The 20,358-nt window shown below is 49.5% G+C and overlaps 1 protein-coding gene across 2 annotated transcripts; it reads right to left on the bottom strand.

The window, feature by feature from the left end:
• Positions 1-3,297: 3,297 nt before the first annotated feature.
• On the bottom strand, positions 3,298-18,481 carry LOC119093965 (arginase-1). Of its 2 annotated transcripts, XM_037216999.1 has the most exons (7): positions 18,298-18,481; positions 10,522-10,713; positions 8,604-8,645; positions 8,396-8,516; positions 7,471-7,706; positions 6,895-7,012; positions 3,298-3,714 (listed from the first exon to the last, which is right to left on the bottom strand). In XM_037216999.1, the coding sequence occupies exons 1-7, from the start codon at positions 18,406-18,408 to the stop codon at positions 3,464-3,466; spliced, it is 1,071 nt and encodes a 356-aa protein (XP_037072894.1). In that variant the 5' UTR covers positions 18,409-18,481; the 3' UTR covers positions 3,298-3,463. The 2 variants fall into 2 exon arrangements, with proteins under 2 accessions (XP_037072894.1, XP_037072893.1); XM_037216998.1 differs by lacking the exon at positions 8,604-8,645 and having other exon boundaries at positions 8,396-8,558.
• Positions 18,482-20,358: the final 1,877 nt, after the last annotated feature.

Raw genomic sequence — 20,358 nt, forward strand, 5'->3', positions numbered from 1 at the left:
CGGCATTTATCACGTCATGTGGCATCTTTGTGGAATGAATGTCTGCCAGATGGGCCGTGTCAGAATTGCCGCTGTATCGGACGGGTTAACTCACTTATAGTACTTCGACTTGCCGAGAGGTGGATATGTCGCCTGAGCATCTTTGCGGAACCGAATATCGTCGGGGGCTCGTGTTTTTTTAATTTCTAGTGGAGTCTTCAGTTTAATCTTTTTTTGCCTTTTTATTGTTTACCAACATTCACCGGCTCGCGTATGGCGCTATTCTTAGATAATCCGCTTCACAGTCCTCTGCCGGTCACAACGCAAACCACTGTTCAATTTCCTGCATTACATTGCTCAAAACGTGAGTCGTGCTCTAAAACTGCTCTAAGCAAAACTGCATTACACCCGTTGATGACCAACTGAAGTCCTTTCATACCGTAAATCGTGCTGACCCACCTCCTACATGAATGGGTCGATGGCGATGCTTTGCGTGACCTTGAGCGCTACGTGGCTAATTAGGTGCCAGCATCCACGTGACGTGTATTTGGTGCCATGCATGCCTGGGTGCATGAAAATAATGTGCATTAGTTCGCTGGCGTCAATCTCAGAAACCAGAGAGTTCCAAGTCTTAACAAGGGCTGGGTTGTGAATCGTACCGAGGTATCTTCAAAGGGCTGTCTTAGTTCAAAGGCCATCCGAATGTGGAACACTATACGTAAAATATGCATTGTCTTGCGCCACAGCCAAACGTCCTGAGAACGCACCACTTCTTGTGCTTCTACCCGATATCGTCACTCTTGGTGACGGGAGCTGCTCTTCAAGCCCTATAGATCCAGGATTTTCCTTTCAAAATTAGCAGAACTTCACTCGTCTGTCGGCGTTGCACTTGCTGTTATACGCCGCTGATTTTCCATGTCAGACCCGGGATTGATTTCGAGGGTCAGCTTTTGCACTCGCTCAATTTGTTTGGCTCGATGGGCGGTGAGCCCCGCATGAAAAACGATATCGAAGTATTGATGCACTGGTAGAACAGATTTGGTGCTTACCTCGGCAGTTTTTCATAACATAGGGCATACATCGAGCCTCATGACTTTTTCAAGACGTCATCCACATGTGCCTGCCGTGACTCGCTGGATTACCATGAAAAGTTTTGCTCCGTTAACACGCGACAGGGTGGTCAGTTGGATGCACTTCGCTCGGGTGGGACCTCAATTTGACCCCCTGAGATTCAGGAATTAAGAGAGCTAGAGACACCAAGTTTACAGGGTGTGTTGGCCTGGATCTGAACTCCCTTAGGTCAAAGTTTCAGGTTACTAGGTCATGACCTTCGGGCCAAGTGACGTCAAACGGGTCAATCTCCAAGTTAGCCTCCAAAGTGACCCCAGAACCTAGATACCTGTTTTAAGGAAAAAGTCACATGCTCACTGGAGGTCAGTGACCTTGTTTGACCCAACGAAGGCCATGTTGACCAAAGTCATACAAGATTGTCTTGAGTTTTGCATTTGAATAAGCGGCAAAGCTTACGCTGAGCAATATGTTTCAAAAAATGTAGTTTTGACCTGGGTCATTTTAGGTCAATGACCTATTCTGACCTTTTAGAAGTCCATGAAAAATTTATCATGCGGTTCCTGTTATCAATAAATTCAAAATGAGCACCTGAAGTACCTCATACAAGAAGCCCTAGAGTAATAAAACAGCTTGGTTTTAGCTTGGTCTGACCTTCAAAACTTACCTTAGGTCAGCGAAATTTGTGCATTCAAGTGTTATGTTGACAAAGAAGATCTACTCTGCTTTCGCATCAGATTGGACGGTTCCCTGGAAATTGACTTTGCGAACCACGACCCGCCTGACCTGCCGTAGGTCAGTGACCTTGCACGATACATATAGATTCTTAATACCAAAGGATCGGTCATTCAACTGTCTGCAGCTATTCAAAAGTTGGCGCAGCTACGCCGCGCCGTTTGGAGACCATTCTGGAAAAACTTTCGGGGGGTTCATATGGCCCGCACCCAAGCGCGTGTTAAAACTGGGTAAGCTGATCTCATTCATCACGGTGCCCGAAAGGACCAGTATTTTCTTGGCAGTGAAGCAATGCACGGCCTGACACTCCTCAATATTAAGCACTATGTTATTTGCAGCTGCCCATTCAGGTATCTGGTCGGTTCTGCTTGTAACTGGCTACACTCCTCCACTCCGTCGCTTGAATACGAGTGGTTTGCTGTGGGATGGTTTACATATTTCAAACTTTGTTCTGTTCCAACAGAGGCACCGTTGGTTATCGCTAGGAAGGCAATGCGTATAATGAGAAAGCCCTGCGGGGTCCCGCAAGTTAAATGTATGCGCTGTGAGTATACTTGTGTGTCTGGTAATATATTATGGTAGGTTCATGTTCAGTATTTGAAGTAAAACATGCCTGCAGGTTCGTTGTCACGTCTAGATGCCTTGCATCGCGGCTCAGGAAGCCAATGTGTTCGCATGCTTCACTTTGAGGCAGTTTTGTCCTCAGCATTTCAACAACAACAATAAAATAGAAAAATATAGATGCTCCAACGTCCTTTTCTATCCGCCGTTGATGACACTCACTTCAGCTCTGGGGCGCGCAGTTAAAGCTGGACTGCTTGCCGGCCGTACTGCCTGCCGTCCCACCGGCCGGATTGCCCGCCGTCCCACCGGCCGGACGGATTGCCCGCCGTCCCACCGGCCGGACTGCCCGCCGTCCCACCGGTCGGGCTGCCCACCGGTCGGACTGCCCACCGTCCCACCGGCTTGACTGCCCGCCGTCCCAACGGGCGGACTGCCGCCGTCCCACCGGCTTGACTGCCCGCCGTCCCACCGGCTTGACTGCCCGCCGTCCCACCGGCTTGACTGCCCGCCGTCCCACCGGCCGGACTGCCCGCCGTCCCACCGGCTTGACTGCCCGCCGTCCCACCGGCCGGACTGCCCGCCGTCCCACCGGCCGGACAGCCCGCCGTCCCACCGGCCGGACTGCCCGCCGTCCTAACGGCCGGACTGCCGCCGTCCCAACGGCCGGACTGCCCGCCGTCCCACCGGTCGGACTGCCCACCATCCCACCGGCTTGACTGCCCGCCGTCCCAACGGCCGGACTGCCGCCGTCCCAACGGGCGGACTGCCGCCGTCCCACCGGCCGGACTGCCCGCCGTCCCACCGGCCGGACCGTTTATTCGCCCACTGTCCTTACCTCTCGCATGCACTTCCAAGTCGTCCATACATTACGAATAACGTGCGCGCACACACATACGTTGGCGGGGATGTTTGTTTTGATTGAATACACTGAATCCAATAAAAACGATTAAATGACATACCCAGACCTATGTATTAACAATGTCCAGGGATATTCATTTCAGTGTATTAGTTGACCGGACTGCGATGAGTATGTGAGCACCGGTTCGGGCGATGCGCCGTTACAGTGACCAGATCGTGCGTGGGACGGACGGACGGGGGGGGGGGGGGGGGGGTCGGTTTAACGGTTGGGTCGAGGGTCTGGCAGGATCTCCGGCCGCGGCAGTTGCGAGCCCTCGGGAGCGTTGCCGCCGCGGTAGCGTCCGAAGGTGGAGAGTAGCAAGTGACGGGCGGCGTCGGCCGTGTACAGAGCCTGCTGGCTGCTGCCCAGTTGCGGGTTCACCTCCACCAGGTCCATGGAGCGTAGTGTGCCCCACTTGCACACTTCCTCCATCACCATCTGGCCCTCACGAAGGCTGAGGCCGCCGCGCACTGCAACCCGGAAGACAGCATGGCGACGATTGATTTTGTCACTGCGGCTGAACACCACACATTTGGTCACTGCGGCTGAACACCACACATGTTGTCACTGCGGCTGAACACCACACATTTTGTCACTGCGACCGAACACCACACATTTTGTCACCGCGACTGAACACCACACATTTTGTCACTGCGACTGAACACCACACATTTTGTCACTGCGACTGAACACCACACATTTTGTCACTGCGCCTGAACACCACACATTTTGTCACTGCGGCTGAACATCACACATTTTGTCACTGCGACTGACACCACACATAATGCACGCCCACGGTTCAGTCGCGAGGGGTGAGCCAACATAGAGAATGACATTATGCGCCTAAGAATGTTCAAGTGCTTCACATGAATAGCTCAGAACAAAAACAAAGCCAAACAAAACGGGTGCAATATCGTAGGCGCGAGTTAACGGACCATGCTCACTCGAAGTTCCACGAGTATGAAAGGTATAGTTGGTACCAAAGCTTTGAGGCTTGGTACCAGCACCACCAAAATACTTGCTCAACACACCACTAAGGTCGACGTTTTCCAACTAATTTAAGCAGAAGGTAATGTATCACGGATGGGATGTTGATTGTTGAATTGGTTGGAATTTTTATTGAATTGATTGTTCTACCTCGTCGTCCGGTTTATGCCTTATCTTTTGGAATTACTGGGATTTGAATCGGGATATTCTTCATTGCAAGTTCAGTGAGCTAGCCGGCAGAAGAATTATTTAGGTGCTCGAATTTCATACCATTCCACTTCCGGATGGTCGTTTGGTCCGACCATATTGATATTGGTCGTCATTGGTCGACCAATATCAATGGTCGTTTGGTCCGACCATATTAATATTGGTCGATATTGGTCGTGGCTCCATTGGTCGTCATACCATATTGAGTTGACGTGTATACTTGCCTTACCCATGGGGCTGTTGGTCAATGCCCACTGTGCTGCCTCCTTCACCTTTCTGACTTTCCAGTGCTGCTCTGTGTCAACGATGGCTACCTTATCACACGCTGGTCGGTGATCACCGTCTGACCATGTATGCTCCTCCAGCCTGACCGACAGAGGGTGATTTCTCTCCTTTGTAAGACCTGCCACAGCTGCACGGTATGCTGTATCTGCGGTTTTTCGTGCGTTTCTTAGATGTCAGTGGTCTGACTTTGGTAAGTCCACTCAGGAACGTTGAGCTAGCTCTGATGACTGCCCTGACGTATCGTCCACAGATTCTCCTGAACTTTTCTGACAAGCCCTTGTTTTATGCGAATTATACCGCCGCTGTTATTTTCATTGGCAGCCCTGCCTGTCCAAGGCCGTGTTACAGAGGTAAAACCATCCGGTGATTTTCGCTTCATCTTCGCTTAACCTTAGCGTGACGTTACTGGTGCCGAGACTTCAATGCGCGGCGGGCCGCTAAGCGCTTGGCGTTATGCTGAAGGGCAGCTGGAACATCGAAATATGCGTTCAGTTAATGAAAAGGCCTTAAGCGGAAGGTGAATGTGATCATCCAGCCCATTACGGATAAATTTGCAACGAGCATGATTTGCTCTGCAAGCCTATGCGGCAAACTACTAAAACGTGACGGCCTGATGTGATGGCCATTTTGGTTGCTTTTTCCAATCTACCCACATGGGGTCAATACTAGATTTTCAGGAAGTTGTGTGCCCATCCTTCTCCCTAATAATCGTGCGCCCCATCTTATGCTTATTCCCTTCCCACGCCGATCGAATTTCAACGGCTTGGCTGAATATCGGCTCGCAAAGCATATCATCATGCTTGTCATTTAAATCGACTTGAGTGGTTCGCGAATGTACGCGCCTACCAGTTATCATCTGCTTGTTATGGCTGAGAAGGTGGCCAGATGTTCAGGCCGCCTATCATCAGCGGTCCGGGCGGGCGCGTTTTCACTCGTAGTTAGCACTTCATCGTGCTCCCCATTTATCTATACGCCTTTGGCCCGTGTTTATATGCATCTTTCTCCTACAGCTTATTCCTTATCGGTACAAGGGCAGTCCGATATTCCGACTGCTCATGTCTACAGCAGCTGTTACGCAAGCCTTTTCAATTTCAACGCCGACGTCATGGTAATGGTTGGCCGCATAAGCTTGCAAGGCATATCAGCATATTTTACGTTAAATACTACACGATTGGCTTGCTGGACCTGCCGCAAACAATTCGATCAGTATGGATACGAAGAGAGCCCGGTGTTCTGGCCGTCCTACCTCGTATAGTTCTAGTGTGTATGTTTCAACTTCTCATGCCAATGCGTTTTACCTAACGGTTAGCGGCAAGCCATAGATTCGGCTTGTAAATCACATCGTCATACTCGTCATTAAATTAGACGTAGTCGACTCGCAGGTCATATCAATATCCCGCCAACAGTGTGTTCATTGTCTGCAGGATGATTTGTGATGTTCCGGCCGTTCCCCGGCGTTACGGCCGACGGCTAGCGGCCGCGCTGCATTGAAGTCTCGGCACCAGTGACGTCAACGCCTCGTTCAAAGCCTGGGGAACACCCGACTTACGGTAAAGCCTATGCACGGCATTTCCCTGCTCCTCGTCGAGCATGCTATTTAAGCTTTTGGTCTATGGAATCTTACGTGTACTCCTTCCTGCGGCAAGTCTAGATTCGGTGGTTATTTCCCTTTTCAACGTCATCGTTGTTGATAGCATTTGCGTGATGCTAAAAGCATCTCACGATGCTTTTATTGACCGTTCCCAGGTGGTGCGACTGGAAGTTCAGGTAGCGACCGGTTGTCGTTGGTTTCCGGTACACTGATGTCCTGAACCTGTGGCTGGTTCTCTCGACTGGTACTTCTAGGAACGGCAGGCTGCTGTCTCCCGTTCCAAAGTGAACTGGATGGACGGTTGCAACATGTTCATGCGGTCCAGGAACTTCTGAACACTTGCTTGGTGTTGCCAGGACTTTATGGCACCGGAGAGAGCTAACTGGCCGAAACGTTGCGTAAGTCACACACGAGCAGAGGGCTACAGTCCGAATAAGCATTCCATCCGTGATATTAATGCCTCGTTTTAATCCTTCCGTAAAACAGAAGGTAACATGTCTATGCGCAGGCCAGCTGAGTGAGCCCAAGACCTGGCCCGGGCTGGGGCTCCTATCAGACCTGAAACTGGAAAACTGCCGACCTGGTGTGCCCGTGGAAGGTGCTTCCGACGGATCCAGCGCGTCGATATCGAAGCTGACGTGAAGCGAAGAGTCTGCCCCCACGCCTACGCCAAGCTGATCCAGGGCCATCTCCACCACCTGGGGAGTACCCCGACCTTCAGACACTGAGACCCTGTCGTCCTGGTGCGGACCTGCTCTAAACACGGTTTTAGGACAGAAGTTCGCATGGAAAAGTGCGTATGCATGAAGTCCGTGCGCAATCGTTTCTAAGCAAATGTCCGGTTGGTATAAGGCTGGCATGGAAGAAATACGTGTACAAAAGTTCCAACATAGCAGTTGGCATGCAAATGCTTTTTATCAACACGATGGCGACGTGTGTCGTGTGGTGCACCGCTTTTATGGAGCGCTACCGACTGCGAAGGACGTATTAGCGCTCCCGGCCCTGGCGCCTGCGAGACTCGATTTACCAACATTTGCGCGTGAACTTCGCGTACTTACATCCTACATTTGCGTACGACCATTTCCGCAAGTACTTCTGTCTTTGAAACTTTCACTCCGTGTGTGGAAATGGGTTACCCATGTCTGGTTGAACTAACCTTATCGACTCCGAGCCGGTCCAGCTCGCGCATAGCGTAAGCACGCACTCCCAGCTCCTGGATGGCCACCCGCTCCATAGGGTCAACGTCGCGCAGGCCGATGTAGACCAGCTTACTGGGCAGCAGGACGGGCCGACACCAGCGCAGGTCGGGCAGGTCTAGGTGAAACGCCTCCATTCCGCGCAGCAGAAATGACACCGGTTTGCCGTGGAAGTTGCCAGAACCGGACGTCAGCGCTGAAGCAAAGCAGACCAAGTGCTGGTACTCCTGCGGTGGCAGAGGCTAGCAGAGCATAGCCACGGCCCCTGTAGTTGTATTGAAACAAATAAATCCCCGGAATTTCCGTCGTATTTCCCGAGGTTAGACAGCACTGATACACTTGAATCGCATTCTTTAACAGCCGTGATCGCGCTAATAGTTCTTCTAGACATCGCTCTCATGATTTCGAAACCCGAGAGAAAATAACAGCACCTGTGGTGGCTGCCAACAAGCTGGCAGCTGTTCTGGAAGTCTCGATGTGTTATTTCCATAGATATTACATATATATATATATATATATATATATATATATATATATATATATATATATATATATGTATGTATATATGGGTATTTCTTTAGACATGCCATTTTCGGCGCCGTTCAAACATTCGGTAGGACCATTTGAGGTACGCACGAGACGGAAGCGACCATTACGTGTGACAACTAATGGCGCATCCGAGAAAAACTAAAACCACGCAAAAGACCATGCATCCATAGCAATCTGCACCCTCTACGCATACTGCACATATGATGTGTTCATATAATATGTGCAGTATAATATATATATATATATATATATGTATATATATATATATATTCTCTTACTGCGCTCCGTTTCGTCATACATTATTCCGGCACATGCCCAGTGGCGCGTGCTCCTCACGTGTGTTGATGTCCGCGTGCGCGTCCACCCAGAGGACAGCCAGCTTGTCGTGGCGCACGGTTCGGCCGTGGCCGTGCACGGTGCCCATGGCGATGCTGTGGTCTCCACCCAAGGTCACCACCACGTCATGCTTCGCCAGCGCGGACGACACGTGATCCGACAGCTGTAAACAGCGAGACGACCACAGCTGAGCAGCGACACGAGCCACCACGTCATGCTCCGCCAGCGCAGACGACACCCGATCCGACAGCTGCAAACAGCGAGACTTCTACAGCTGAGCAGCGACATGAGAACAAGTCGTCACATCCTGTACCACAACAGGGCACGTGAATTTAAAGGGAGTGTTCCGCTTCTACATGGAGGAGTGGGAGTGTTCCGCTTCCGCCATTGCAATCGAATGATTCAAAACTAGCGACATAACCGGTACGTGTGTACAAGTAGCAACTTAAACTCACGAACAAATATGCAAGAACACCAAGACAAACGGCCAAAATACGAGCACATAACGGCATTTGGCTCAGCGAATGCACCCATTACCGCCACTGTGATCTCTAGGCCAGTTTGAAGTACTTCAAGCTAGTGCTAGGGCGGAAATTTCGCACCGCTAGGCTGGCAGCATCTCAGTGACATGGAGACCTTCCATGACGCAATCCAGCAGTGACGCGATAAGGAGCGTATTTACCGAGAAGAATGATTTTGTTGTCTAAAACAGCCTTTTCACTTAACAGTCTGTTAATAGCTATAAGTGAGCTCATTTCACCAGATCTGATGCCTGCTTCAATATCTTGAAATACGAAACTTTTTTCAAGTAACGCGTATGAACACCGCCACGCATTTTCCACCACCAAGGAACTGCTGTTTTGTTCCGACATCGACAACAAAAATGTGGTCGAAAATTTACCGGATCACTGGCATGCATGCCCGCATACACATTTTTATGTCCTAAGGTAGTGGTGTTTAAACATCATGCTGGCAACAAACTTTTGTAGCTTACGACATTCGTTCATCAGATGAAATAAGACATAACATGAAATGCCTCGAGGGCATGAACGTGCACAACCGTACGGGGAGGTCCGAGATGAGAATGCAGAATGTGGAAAGATCTTCATAATGTCCGCAGTTCACGATGTTCACAAAATAGTTGTGCTTGCGTCCGTCAAGGTGCGAAATTTCACCCTTATGTGAGAGAGGTGACTCTGAGCGCGCTGACGACGTTTCCTCTGATTTGTTATATAACTCAGCACCACCGCTGCGAATCAAACCGTCCGCAGCCTCCCGAAGCCCGACTCTGAACAAACCCGACCGGGAAGAGGCCGACCCTGAATAAGAGGCGTGTCACAAGACTGAACGAAATAAACCCAACTTTGCACATGACAAACAAAAACCAGCCCAAAAGGAATCAGCTCAACCTTGCATGAAATCAGCAGCCGTGCCCACGAGGAAGCAGTCGCGTCGCAGGCGTCGCAGGACGGAACTGGCGTGCATAAAGGGACATGGTGGTGCGGACACGAGCAGAGCATGTCGGCATGTAACCGCTCGATCATCAGGGGAGGTCTGACTTATGATAGCTGTGCCATGTGAACAGCGCGACTTGAGACGGTATCGCTATGGGAACAGAGATATTCAACCTGCCTGATACAACAGGCAGTTGGAACAGTATGGCTGTTGACAGTATGACTGTTGCGATGACTTTGAGGAGTACGGCCGATTTCTTTGGGACTCGGCAGTAGACGATCCATTTGTTACGTTTACGCGCTTACGCGCTGGCCTGGAAACATGGACACGAAAACACACTTCCACCTTCCAACTCGTTTTTTATGAATAAGCGGAAAAATTGACGGCTACGATGCCAGCGAAACCTTTGGCGCATTCATTGTTTTTACAATTATTACGCAATGTGAAATTAACACGTGGCACAAGCCTGAAAAATGTATTAATGACCAATTTGATATGATTTTTCATCTTGGTATTCTCGTTCTTCATTTATATAATTGTGTACACTAGGTATTTCTCGTGCTGCCACCGGGTATCACCTTCAGAGTCCCCTCCTAGCGAGAGGTAGCTTTGAACGGAGGCCTGGCACGTGACACAGCCGCCGGCGTGCGGTCGTCCGGTGCTGACCTCACCTGCTGGTTGAAGCGTCCCACGCTGGTGACGTTCCTCATCTTGGCCCGGTCGTCGGCGGCGGTGTACTCCGAGTCCACGCCGGGCAGAGACAGGTCGCCCAGGTCACGCACGCTGTGACCGAGGGCGCGGATCTCATCCAGCACCCCCGTGTCTCGAATGGCTGCCGGGCCCAGCGAGGCGCCGCAGCGGGTCTGCAGAACGACAGCAGCGCATGGTCACCCAGCCCGGGCCTCTCCTTTCATACTGGGACATTTTGCTACAATCCATTCGTTACAATAGCATGATGATGATGATGATGATGATGATTTGGGGTTTTAGGGCGCATCGACTGCTGAAGGTCATGCAGCGCCCATAACTATCAATTTATGCAGAGCCGTCAATCAGAGAAGTGCATCAATCAGGTCACCCTATAGAGCCATGATGATCGGCCCTAGCATCATGACGAGAAGATTACAGGGAAATCTACAGCGCGAAGGAACTGGAGCACTTTACCAAACTCGACGATGTTCGAAGAATCCCCTAAAAAGTCGCATAGCGTGCGACTCTGGACGTGGCGTCCGAAAAACTGCGCTCTCGTTGCAGTAAGGTGGCGGCAAGCGACCAGTACGTGATGCACGGTCAGTGGATCAGAGCATCGACCGCAGCATGGTCTGTCGCCAGCCAATAGCAGGTGACGGTGCGTAGCATGTGTGACCTATGCGTAACCGGCAAAGGGCATCTTCTTCCAACCTATTGTCCCGAAAGCACGACTGCCATAATCCAGTGCGGGGTTTCACCGACTGCAGCTTGTTGGCGCTCAGCGAGTTCCAGTGGAACTGCCATCGTTGCTGCATAAACAGCGACACTGCGGGGTACATGTCTTGAGCAGGTAGTGGTGTTATAGGAATTCTAGTTCCTGTCGTAGCGCGCTTTGCTGCCGCGTCAGCAAGATCATTTCCGCATATCCCCACGTGACTTGGGATCCAGCATAGGTTACAATGACATTCTTACCGTCCAGACCCATACAAGAGAATTCCTAGCGTAAAGCTGCATCGCCGGATTCACCTATGCCGGCCTTTTCGAACATGTTCGTGGCGTGACTTTGTAACGCGGGGAGCTTGTAACCATGTAACCATTAACATATTTTCTAGTTAAATCAATGTTAAACTAAATTATGATTGTCTTGCGTGATCCTTTTGCAAGAATTAGTACTGGATGCGACGTTATGAGCACTTGTTTTGCGGCAAATGTCACAATGTTTGAGGTGTTTGCAGCAGTCTTGTGAGAGACTTCAACGCTTTATCACACATTTACATCACCCCATCGATTTCGCATGTCGTACATCCGCCACTGATCGGATGTGTTGGCGGGGAATGATACATATGTAGGGGCTGGCCAAGTATGGATAGGGGCGGATTGCTAGCCATTTTGCTAGGCGCGGAGGCAAACTACTAGCCATTTTCATGACAGATTATGGTGCAAGCTGTTCAAAACTTTGCAAAGAGGCTTCTATGGGCGATTTCCGTTGGGAAGAAAATTGCAGGAATTTGGAAACACATTTACAAAGATGCACATGTTCATAAAATTGTGCTTTGTAGGCAAGATCATGTTTGTACGGGAGTCATCAAGCCAGATCTAATCCTACAAAGTTTTCGAAGCTATCTAAAAGCATTCCGTGGCATGTCTGATGCAGACGCGATAAAACAGACGTCTGTATCCTGACTGCATCCTTGTCAATAGACATGCAGTACTGGCGACGCTTACATGCTTCAAGTTGATCTAAAATGAATGGCCCTTGAATTAAGTGATCATCAGAGTCAGCCGTGCCCCACACGACACCCATGTAAACAAAGGCGGTGCGGTCAGCATCCAACGCCCTCGACCGATCCACATCGTTGTCAGGGCTGGCACTATGCTAGAATTGGGGTGGACTCAAGGCACAAACTGAAGAAATGTCTATTAAGAGTCTCGTTCCGTAAGGTAAAGTCATTCTGAGGTCAATAAACGTAGTTCAGGAAGTGAATGCCAACAAAACTACAGTAAAGCAATCATTTCCTTGTCAATGTGTCATGCAGCCAACTTAAAGGAGTGTCCCGCCTATGTGGTGTGTTTCAAAAACATACTGCAGTGAAACCCCAGGACAAGTAACGTATGAAAAAAGCACCGAATAGTGCCACTGCAACACGGTCAAAACATAATAAGGATATTTATTTTAATTATTTCCAGTCCAAATTATGCTACCAACGCTTTGTAAAAGAACTACGCTTCTTCCCTGCAGTTGCGGCCACCGCCGTCATGAAAACCTCCGTACGCACCTCTACTGGTACAAGTAAAAGAACGTTTGTGATCGGCCCAGCGGGCTAGGGCCTGTTACCGAGAAACGCACTAGTTGAAGTTTGAACCAGTGCGTCACAAGGGTCATGTAATACTCCCTTTCTCAGAGCCAAAGTACGCATCGAAGAGAGCCATTGTGGTAAACGTAGGAGAGAAATCAAAACCCTGTATAACATTCCGTTAAATTCGAGGGATAATAGCTTCATATCCGCATATATTTTTGCCTAAACAGTGTTTCAAGCTTTTGTAGCATTTACTGTGCAAACATTTTGGCACATTAGTGTGTTAAAAACATCACGGAACACACACGCTGAAAAACGAAGGCAAATAAAATGTACTACTTTGATAAGGGTGAGCATGGAACCAAAGGAGATTTTCCCGCAGGGTCGGCACATAAAATAAACATTCACAGCTATTCAAAAGGATTTAAACAAAACTGGCGCTACTGATCAAATCGTATGCATCTGATGTAACAGTAAGTGAAATGTACAAAAAGGCGGCATACTTCCTTAGAGAAAACCGCCGTTTAGTTTATCTAACGAGGAACAGAAGTGAAAAATAGGGTAGAGTTTGGTAAAGGGTCCCACTGGAATCCCACTTTCTTCCTCTTCCTTTGTAGCTGCAAAATGGCATTACAGTGTGAAGTATGTAGCTATGTAGTGCTTTAGCAGACTGCGGGTGTTTTCGCTGTTGCTGTACCATCCCAACCATTGATTTTGGGTAAATAGGGTTGTGCATAGGATGCCACTCCTGGTATATTTTATGTCCATTTCATCATAGATCAAGAATTAAGAGAGAAAATTCCAAAACTCATATTGCACTGAGCCCAATATTTGCTGCTTTGTCAGTATAGCGGCACAGCGGACTTATGCGGGCTAGATCCCTAGCTGGCCGAGACGGACCATGGCTGCGGGCTCAAATTTTTGAAAATGTTGCATCTCTGATAGGAACACATTCACTGGAAAGACTCGTCCACTTCACATTGCGTGTTTGGAATATTTGGGCAGTAGATTTGGGCAGTAGATTTGGGCAGTAGATTTGGAGCTGTGGCCGTTGATTGGAGTTTTGGCAGGCACAAATGTTTCCTATGTTTAACGCATTACCGAGTACCTCCTGGTACATAGCAGATCGATCATATTCAGTGTGGGAACTCTTCACTGATAGTAACTCCTTGCTTGCATAGCGCAACAAATTGTACCCATAATTTTCCTGGCAAAAGAGTTATTAGCCACTCTGTATTGTACGTAATCACATTGAGAGTAAATAATCAGGACATAATCTCCACGCCAGAGTTTGAGTACTTTTTACTTGAATGGAGCTGGCTACTGTGGGCATTTCTAGTATGTCATCGTTTCAGTACGCATTATCATCGTTGTGATTAGCGCGAACAAGGAGGGTGGTGTGCCCAGTATTTGTTGACGTTGAAACGATGCTTCTTGGATGATTTGTTTACCGGCATCGGAACGTATAGCTACGAAACTGTTTTGGGGTGCCTAATACATTTAAAACTAGGAAAAAAACGTTCCGTATCTCAAACGAGGTATCAATCATATCGATATCGTCATTGATAGGGGAGATGTCATCGTAGAAGTGTGGCGCACAGCGTGGTCGCGATGTGCCCGCATGACAGGGACTGCAATATTTACTTGTGGCATTGTTTCGCACATCAAGGTGGTATTTTCGATGTTGCGATGGTGGTTTAGATAGTGAGCGTATATGCGTATGCTTCCTCCTCTCCTGCATTGTCGCAACTGTGATTGTATTATTCCTACTTCTTTTGGTGTCAGTCGCATTGTTTCTTTTCTGAAGCTTTTTATTTCCTGGCCCCATTTCTATAATATCTCGGTAGTGAGCCAATGTACCTTATGTTAATTGGGGCAAACGACGAAGTGCAATACAGGAATATGCTAGCTCGCACGCGTATCTATCGACGTCTGGCATGACCTGATGTTTTTTGTCTGCCCGGCATCAGAGGTGTCCTCCCCAGTTATTGCGCCAGGGAGGAAATTGATTAGGTCATTGTGGTCGTCACGAGCTAGGCCTGCCTTAGCCCTTACAAAATTTCACCGCAAACATGAATGTTCAACACTTGAAGATACTCAGGCAAACATCAGATATATTACATCGGCTCACTTGTAGCCATTAGTATGCTAACCTAACCTAGCCAAGATTCCTCAAAGGATTAAAAAGGTGTAGCAAAAGATTCCTCTTGCCAACATAAGATCACTTTTAAGTAAATAAGGTCCTCCATACGTCATCGTTTAATTGCGTCATAAAACGTTTGCATGGCGCCAGAGTCGCTGCCAAATGGCTGTGTCAGAATGGCCACTGCAGCAAACGGACTGACTCCCTTACAGTGCTCCAACTGTTTATTTAGCTTTTTTATTTATTCAATCTTTTTCTTACATTTGCATACTTGGTTCACATACTCGACGCTAGTCTTTGGTTATTCGATTTGCAGTCCCATTTCCGTCATGTCTTGTACCACTGCCCAAATTAGCAGCAAACGTGACTTGTGTTCGAACATTCGCACCCTTCATCTCTCTCTCGCTCTATCATGCACCCTCGCGACGCCCTGCTTGGCCGAGGCAGGCCGCGTGCGCCAGCCACAAGTGGACAAAAGTGCTTCCTCGTGCCCGCAAGAAACATTTCGAAAATATGCCAATGTACTTTTTGGAGCCGTTTTATAAATAGGGGTGATGGCGGTGCTAAGATATGTCTAAGTATAACCCCTGAAGTGCCAACTTGGAGAGCCGAACTTGCGGTGTTCGACTACCTACTACTATTGGTATGTTAATATTGGTGCAGAAGACTACTCCAAACACAAAATTCCACAAATAAGTACATATGACTCACATTAAGTCATCGTTTAATAACGTCATGGAACGTTTTATGGTGTTACGATTACTGCCAAAGTTTCCGCGTCTGCGTTACCACTGCAAGATCGCTGCCAAAGTTTCCGAGTCTGCGTTACCACTGTACGATCGCTGCCAAAGTTTCCGAGTCTGCGTTACCACTGCACGATCGCTGCCAAAGTTTCCGAGTCCGCGTTACCACTGTAAGATCGCTGCCAAAGTATCCGCGTCTGCGATACCACTGTGCGATCGCTGCCAAAGTCTCCGCGTCTGTGTTACCACTTGCGATCGCTGCCAAAGTCTCCGCGTCTGCATTACCACTGTACGATCGCTGCCAAAGTTTCCATGTCTGCGTTACCACTGTGCGATCGCTGCCAAAGTCTCCGCGTCTGCGCTACCACTGTATGATCGCTGCCAAAGTTTCCGCGTCTGCGTTACCACTGTCAGATCGCTGCCAAAGTTTCCGAGTCTGCGTTACCACTGTGCGATCGCTGCCAAAGTCTCCGCGTCTGCGTTACCATAGTGCGATCGCTGCCAAAGTCTCCGCGTCTGCGTTACCACTGTACGATCGTTGCCAAAGTCTTCGCGTCTGCGTTACCACTGTGCGATCGCTGCCAAAGTTTCCGTGTCTGCGTTACCACTATAAGATCCTTGCTAAAGTCTCCGCGTCTGCGTTACCATAGTGCGATCGCAGCCAAAGTCCCCGCGTCTGCGTTACCACTATAGCGGACGACCACTCACCTGCACCGCCTTATATTACTTTACACCTGATTCTCTCGAAGTTATTATCGGGTTAGCATGATCAAGTGTCAGGTGCGGAGTATTCAAAAGTTCTATATTTTGCTGCCAGGATTATCTATGGCATGAAACGTAGCCAGCATATAACACCAACTCTGGAACTGGGTGGGCTGGCCCGGGTTGATGACTTGGTGAAAGGGAGGGCCGTGCTGGAAGTATTCAAAGCGCTAAGATGCAAAGAGTCGTCCCAGGCCGTCCAATCTCCCTTCAAGCCGCGTTCCTCTTTCAATAAGAGAGATGCATTCCTCCATGTTAATGTCTTTCCACCTGCCCAGGTGCCGTTCGAAAGCCACCAGCGAGCCTTTCCTTATCTTGCCGAGGCAACTTCGGACCGCCTGCCTCCGACCAACACTATCTTTTCATCTCCGACAGATTAAAAAATCGCACCTCAAAACGCAAATGTCATATCATGCGCCAAGTTTTCAGCCTATGCTGGTGACCTGTGTAATTGCACGCCACATGTATGCACGTGCCTGATCTCTGCGATTCAACGCGGATCCCATGTGTTTACAATTTATTTCCATTCATCTTTGTGTGTGCACTGTAGGTTTGGTATATTCTGTCGTCAGTTGAGATCATTTGTTGGATTTGTCGTTTTGGCTTCGTACGTAATTCGTGGTATGGTATTTTTCGTATCGTATTTTGTCATATCATATTTGATCGTATGATATTTTATAGTATCGTATGTTAGAGAATGCTTCGTGATATTGTATTTTATAGCATATTTGGTAGCATCACAATTCATTATAATTTTGCTTGTGTTGTGGCTCGCCGAAGGCCTGAAGCGCCATCTCATGGATGGATTTCAAGCAAACAAATGCAAGTATTGTGGTTCCTATATGCGCCGCATGGTGGCGTTGCTTTCTTGGGTGCATATTCATCAAGCGAGTGTATGCACGTGTGCTTCGGACTCTTCTCGTGGAGTTCATGCATATTTTTGCGCAATAGCACCTTCTCCACGTACATTTTCTGCTAGGGTGCTACTCTGCGGCTAATTTATTATCAGTCTCATGCTCGTCATATCTAACAGTTGCCCAATTAGCCCTGCTATTTATGGCTACACACGGTACATGATCGGGGCATGCCATCAGCAGCGAAATCTGACAGCCTTCGACTACGTGATGGAATGTTTTTCTGACGTAAGCATCCCTGCCAGGGTTCCCGTGTCAAAGTTGCCGCTGAACCGGACGACGTGACTCACTTGTGGTACTTCTACGCGCCTCCCTCCCTCCTGCCTTCAGTCGTGACACTTGGTGCCGCATCCCCGCAAACACCAATGTTTCAGTGACCGTACTTGTCTTGACCATGACCACAACACGTGTAATGAGATGGGGTGCTCGTGTGGCATGTCTATGACGCCACACATGTTTGGGTGACAGCCCATAGACGGCGCGTTGTAGGCCGCATAAATATACGAGCACCTAGCTCCGAAACAGGATTCTAAGCCTTAAAGACATGGCTGTGAATTGCAAGAAAGGATTATACACACGGTTGTCTTAGTTCAAAACCACTTCCACATGTGGCAAAGCTCACTTAAATTAAGGTCTAAAAGCCAGTTGTAAGGTGGCCCGGACAGCTGTTGCGCAGTATTGAAGCCGCGGCGTAGGGCGCGCGCCACGACCGTGAGCCACGTAGGGGGGGCTGAGCGGTCTGGGAAAGGCACTGCGTAATGTGTGGATGGCTTCCACGGTGGAGGTACATGCGTCATCACATCGGGAGGTGGGCCAGGGAAGGTGAGGCAAGTATCTAGAGTCAACTGCTGAGCTGTGGTATCACTTGGCCGACCTGGCGTCTGTTGGGAGCACTGACCTGACCCTTGTCGAAGGCGGCTCCGATGACGCCGATAGAGACGGAGCGGGCGGCGGGAGGCGGCTGGGACCGCCTCAAACACACGCCCAGGAGACCACTGCAGCGTATCATGGCGGCGCAGTAGGCGCCAGCCTCCGTCAGCACACTGCGCGAGACGGGGTCCGGCCGGACCGGCCGGCCGCCGGCCGCCCGCGGCACTGATGCACAGACGATACACGGCCCGGCCCGGCCGGGGCGCCGCCGACAGGGGCGACGCCGGCGCCCGGACGGTGGGGCATCGCCGGAACATCGCGACCTGCTGCAGACGAGCCAAGTCCTTGCTGGATGCTGATTTGCTCGGAGTCTGGTGCGCCCCTCTACCTCGGCTTGGGGTCCTCCCCGTTTAAGTTTGGGGCATGACTTTACGAAGGATTGGGAAAGGGAGCCGAGCGTAGGGGTCTATTCGTGTGGGTTAGGGGTTCTTTCCGTCTGGGTTTGAGGCGTCTCTGACTGGATTTCGCGTCACTTATTTACTTGGGAGCCGATCGTTTGGCGTAAAGCTACAGGGTCGTTATCAGACAGGATGGTGCCACATAATCCAGGTACTAAGCAGGCGGCCGGAAGGCCTCCGTCGTTACGTCAGTTTGTGACGACAGACCAGGCACGTGGCCTAAATTTCCCCGGGGGAAGACACACCTAAATCCTGTAAGCTTAGACCATCCTCCTCCGAGGCTTGGACCAGCCTCCTGTCCATTATCTAATGTACACCCCATGGCCCGGGGCAGAGGAGGCTCCTTTGGCTCTCCCATTGGGTACGTCCCTGCGGCCGGCGAACAGGTAACACCGGGCGGCCCCGGTGACCGGCCGCACTTGCTGCTTAGGCTAGTTCAAGGCCACGGATCGCGCCCAGACCGCGCTGCCATCCAGCGGTCATTGCGGACGTGCGGATATTCCTGTAAATAAAAAACACCACTCGTAGAGAGAATCTGCTGCAAAGCTATCAAATAAGTGAAGGTTTCTTGCCGTGGCGCGACGCGTAATTAACCGATATAATTCAGACATATAATACATCAAAAGTTGACAGTAAGAAGGAAAATAATGTAGATTTGTTTAGGCACATCTGCCGTCTAAAGGCAGGAAGGCCTAAGAGCCATTAGTTAACATAACATTTTAGCCTTCTTGCTTCTGGATAGCAGACAGGCTGCCATCGCAACAAAATCGTGGCACAAGTGCTAGAAAGGCAAAAATAAATATTTTTAGCATTGTAAATTCATGTGCAAGCGAAATATACTTTGTGCACCTCGGAGAAAATGTACATAACTAGGATAGCGTTTTACCCCATCACATGTTGTCACCATTGCCACCTCGTCCGTGAGCAGACATTTTAACATTCGCTTATGCTTGGCCGCCGCATATGCGCATATGCGCAGCGGTAACCTCCCACCACCACCACAATCAGCCACACTCAGCCTGCGAGCAGAAGTATTTTAGTGTCAACCGATGTTCGGCTACTGCCTGTGCGCAGTCAGCAACAACTTGCACTAGTCATTAAGTACTGTTCGTCACACACAATGTAGGCTCAAATGTTCGTCCTTCTCATCATTTGCCTCCCCATAGCCCAATCGACTATCCCATTATTACATCGTACATTTTTAACCACTACTTTGATGAATGCGACACACAACTCCCAGTAAATAAAAAACACGTTTGCACTTCGAAACACACGACACACTCGTCTCGTTCAACAAAATAAAAACATAACCCGTAGCGTAGGTTAAAACGAAGCACAAATTCTTCTGACTTAAATTGGCAATGTAACTACATCAGACCTTGACGAAACAGTGAGACGTAGTGTTCCACTTTCTGGGACAATAGCCAGTATCCTTGTATGCGGAGCTCACCATCCTTCACCAAGGCTACGTGACTTCTGCCAGCACCCCAGGCTGTTAGCGTTATATACGTACGAAACGCAGTTTTCTGCTCAGTGAGTTTCGTCCCGGGTCCCGGCCGCCGCGCCGTGCCAGCGTCCCTCACCGGCCCGCCGCGCACCGAGTAAACCCGGCTGGACTCTGGTCAGTAGCA

Source organism: Pollicipes pollicipes, unplaced genomic scaffold, assembly GCF_011947565.3.
Source record: "Pollicipes pollicipes isolate AB1234 unplaced genomic scaffold, Ppol_2.1 Scaffold_4002;HRSCAF=4701_pilon_pilon_pilon, whole genome shotgun sequence".
In the NCBI taxonomy this organism is placed as follows: Eukaryota; Metazoa; Arthropoda; class Thecostraca; order Pollicipedomorpha; family Pollicipedidae; genus Pollicipes; species Pollicipes pollicipes.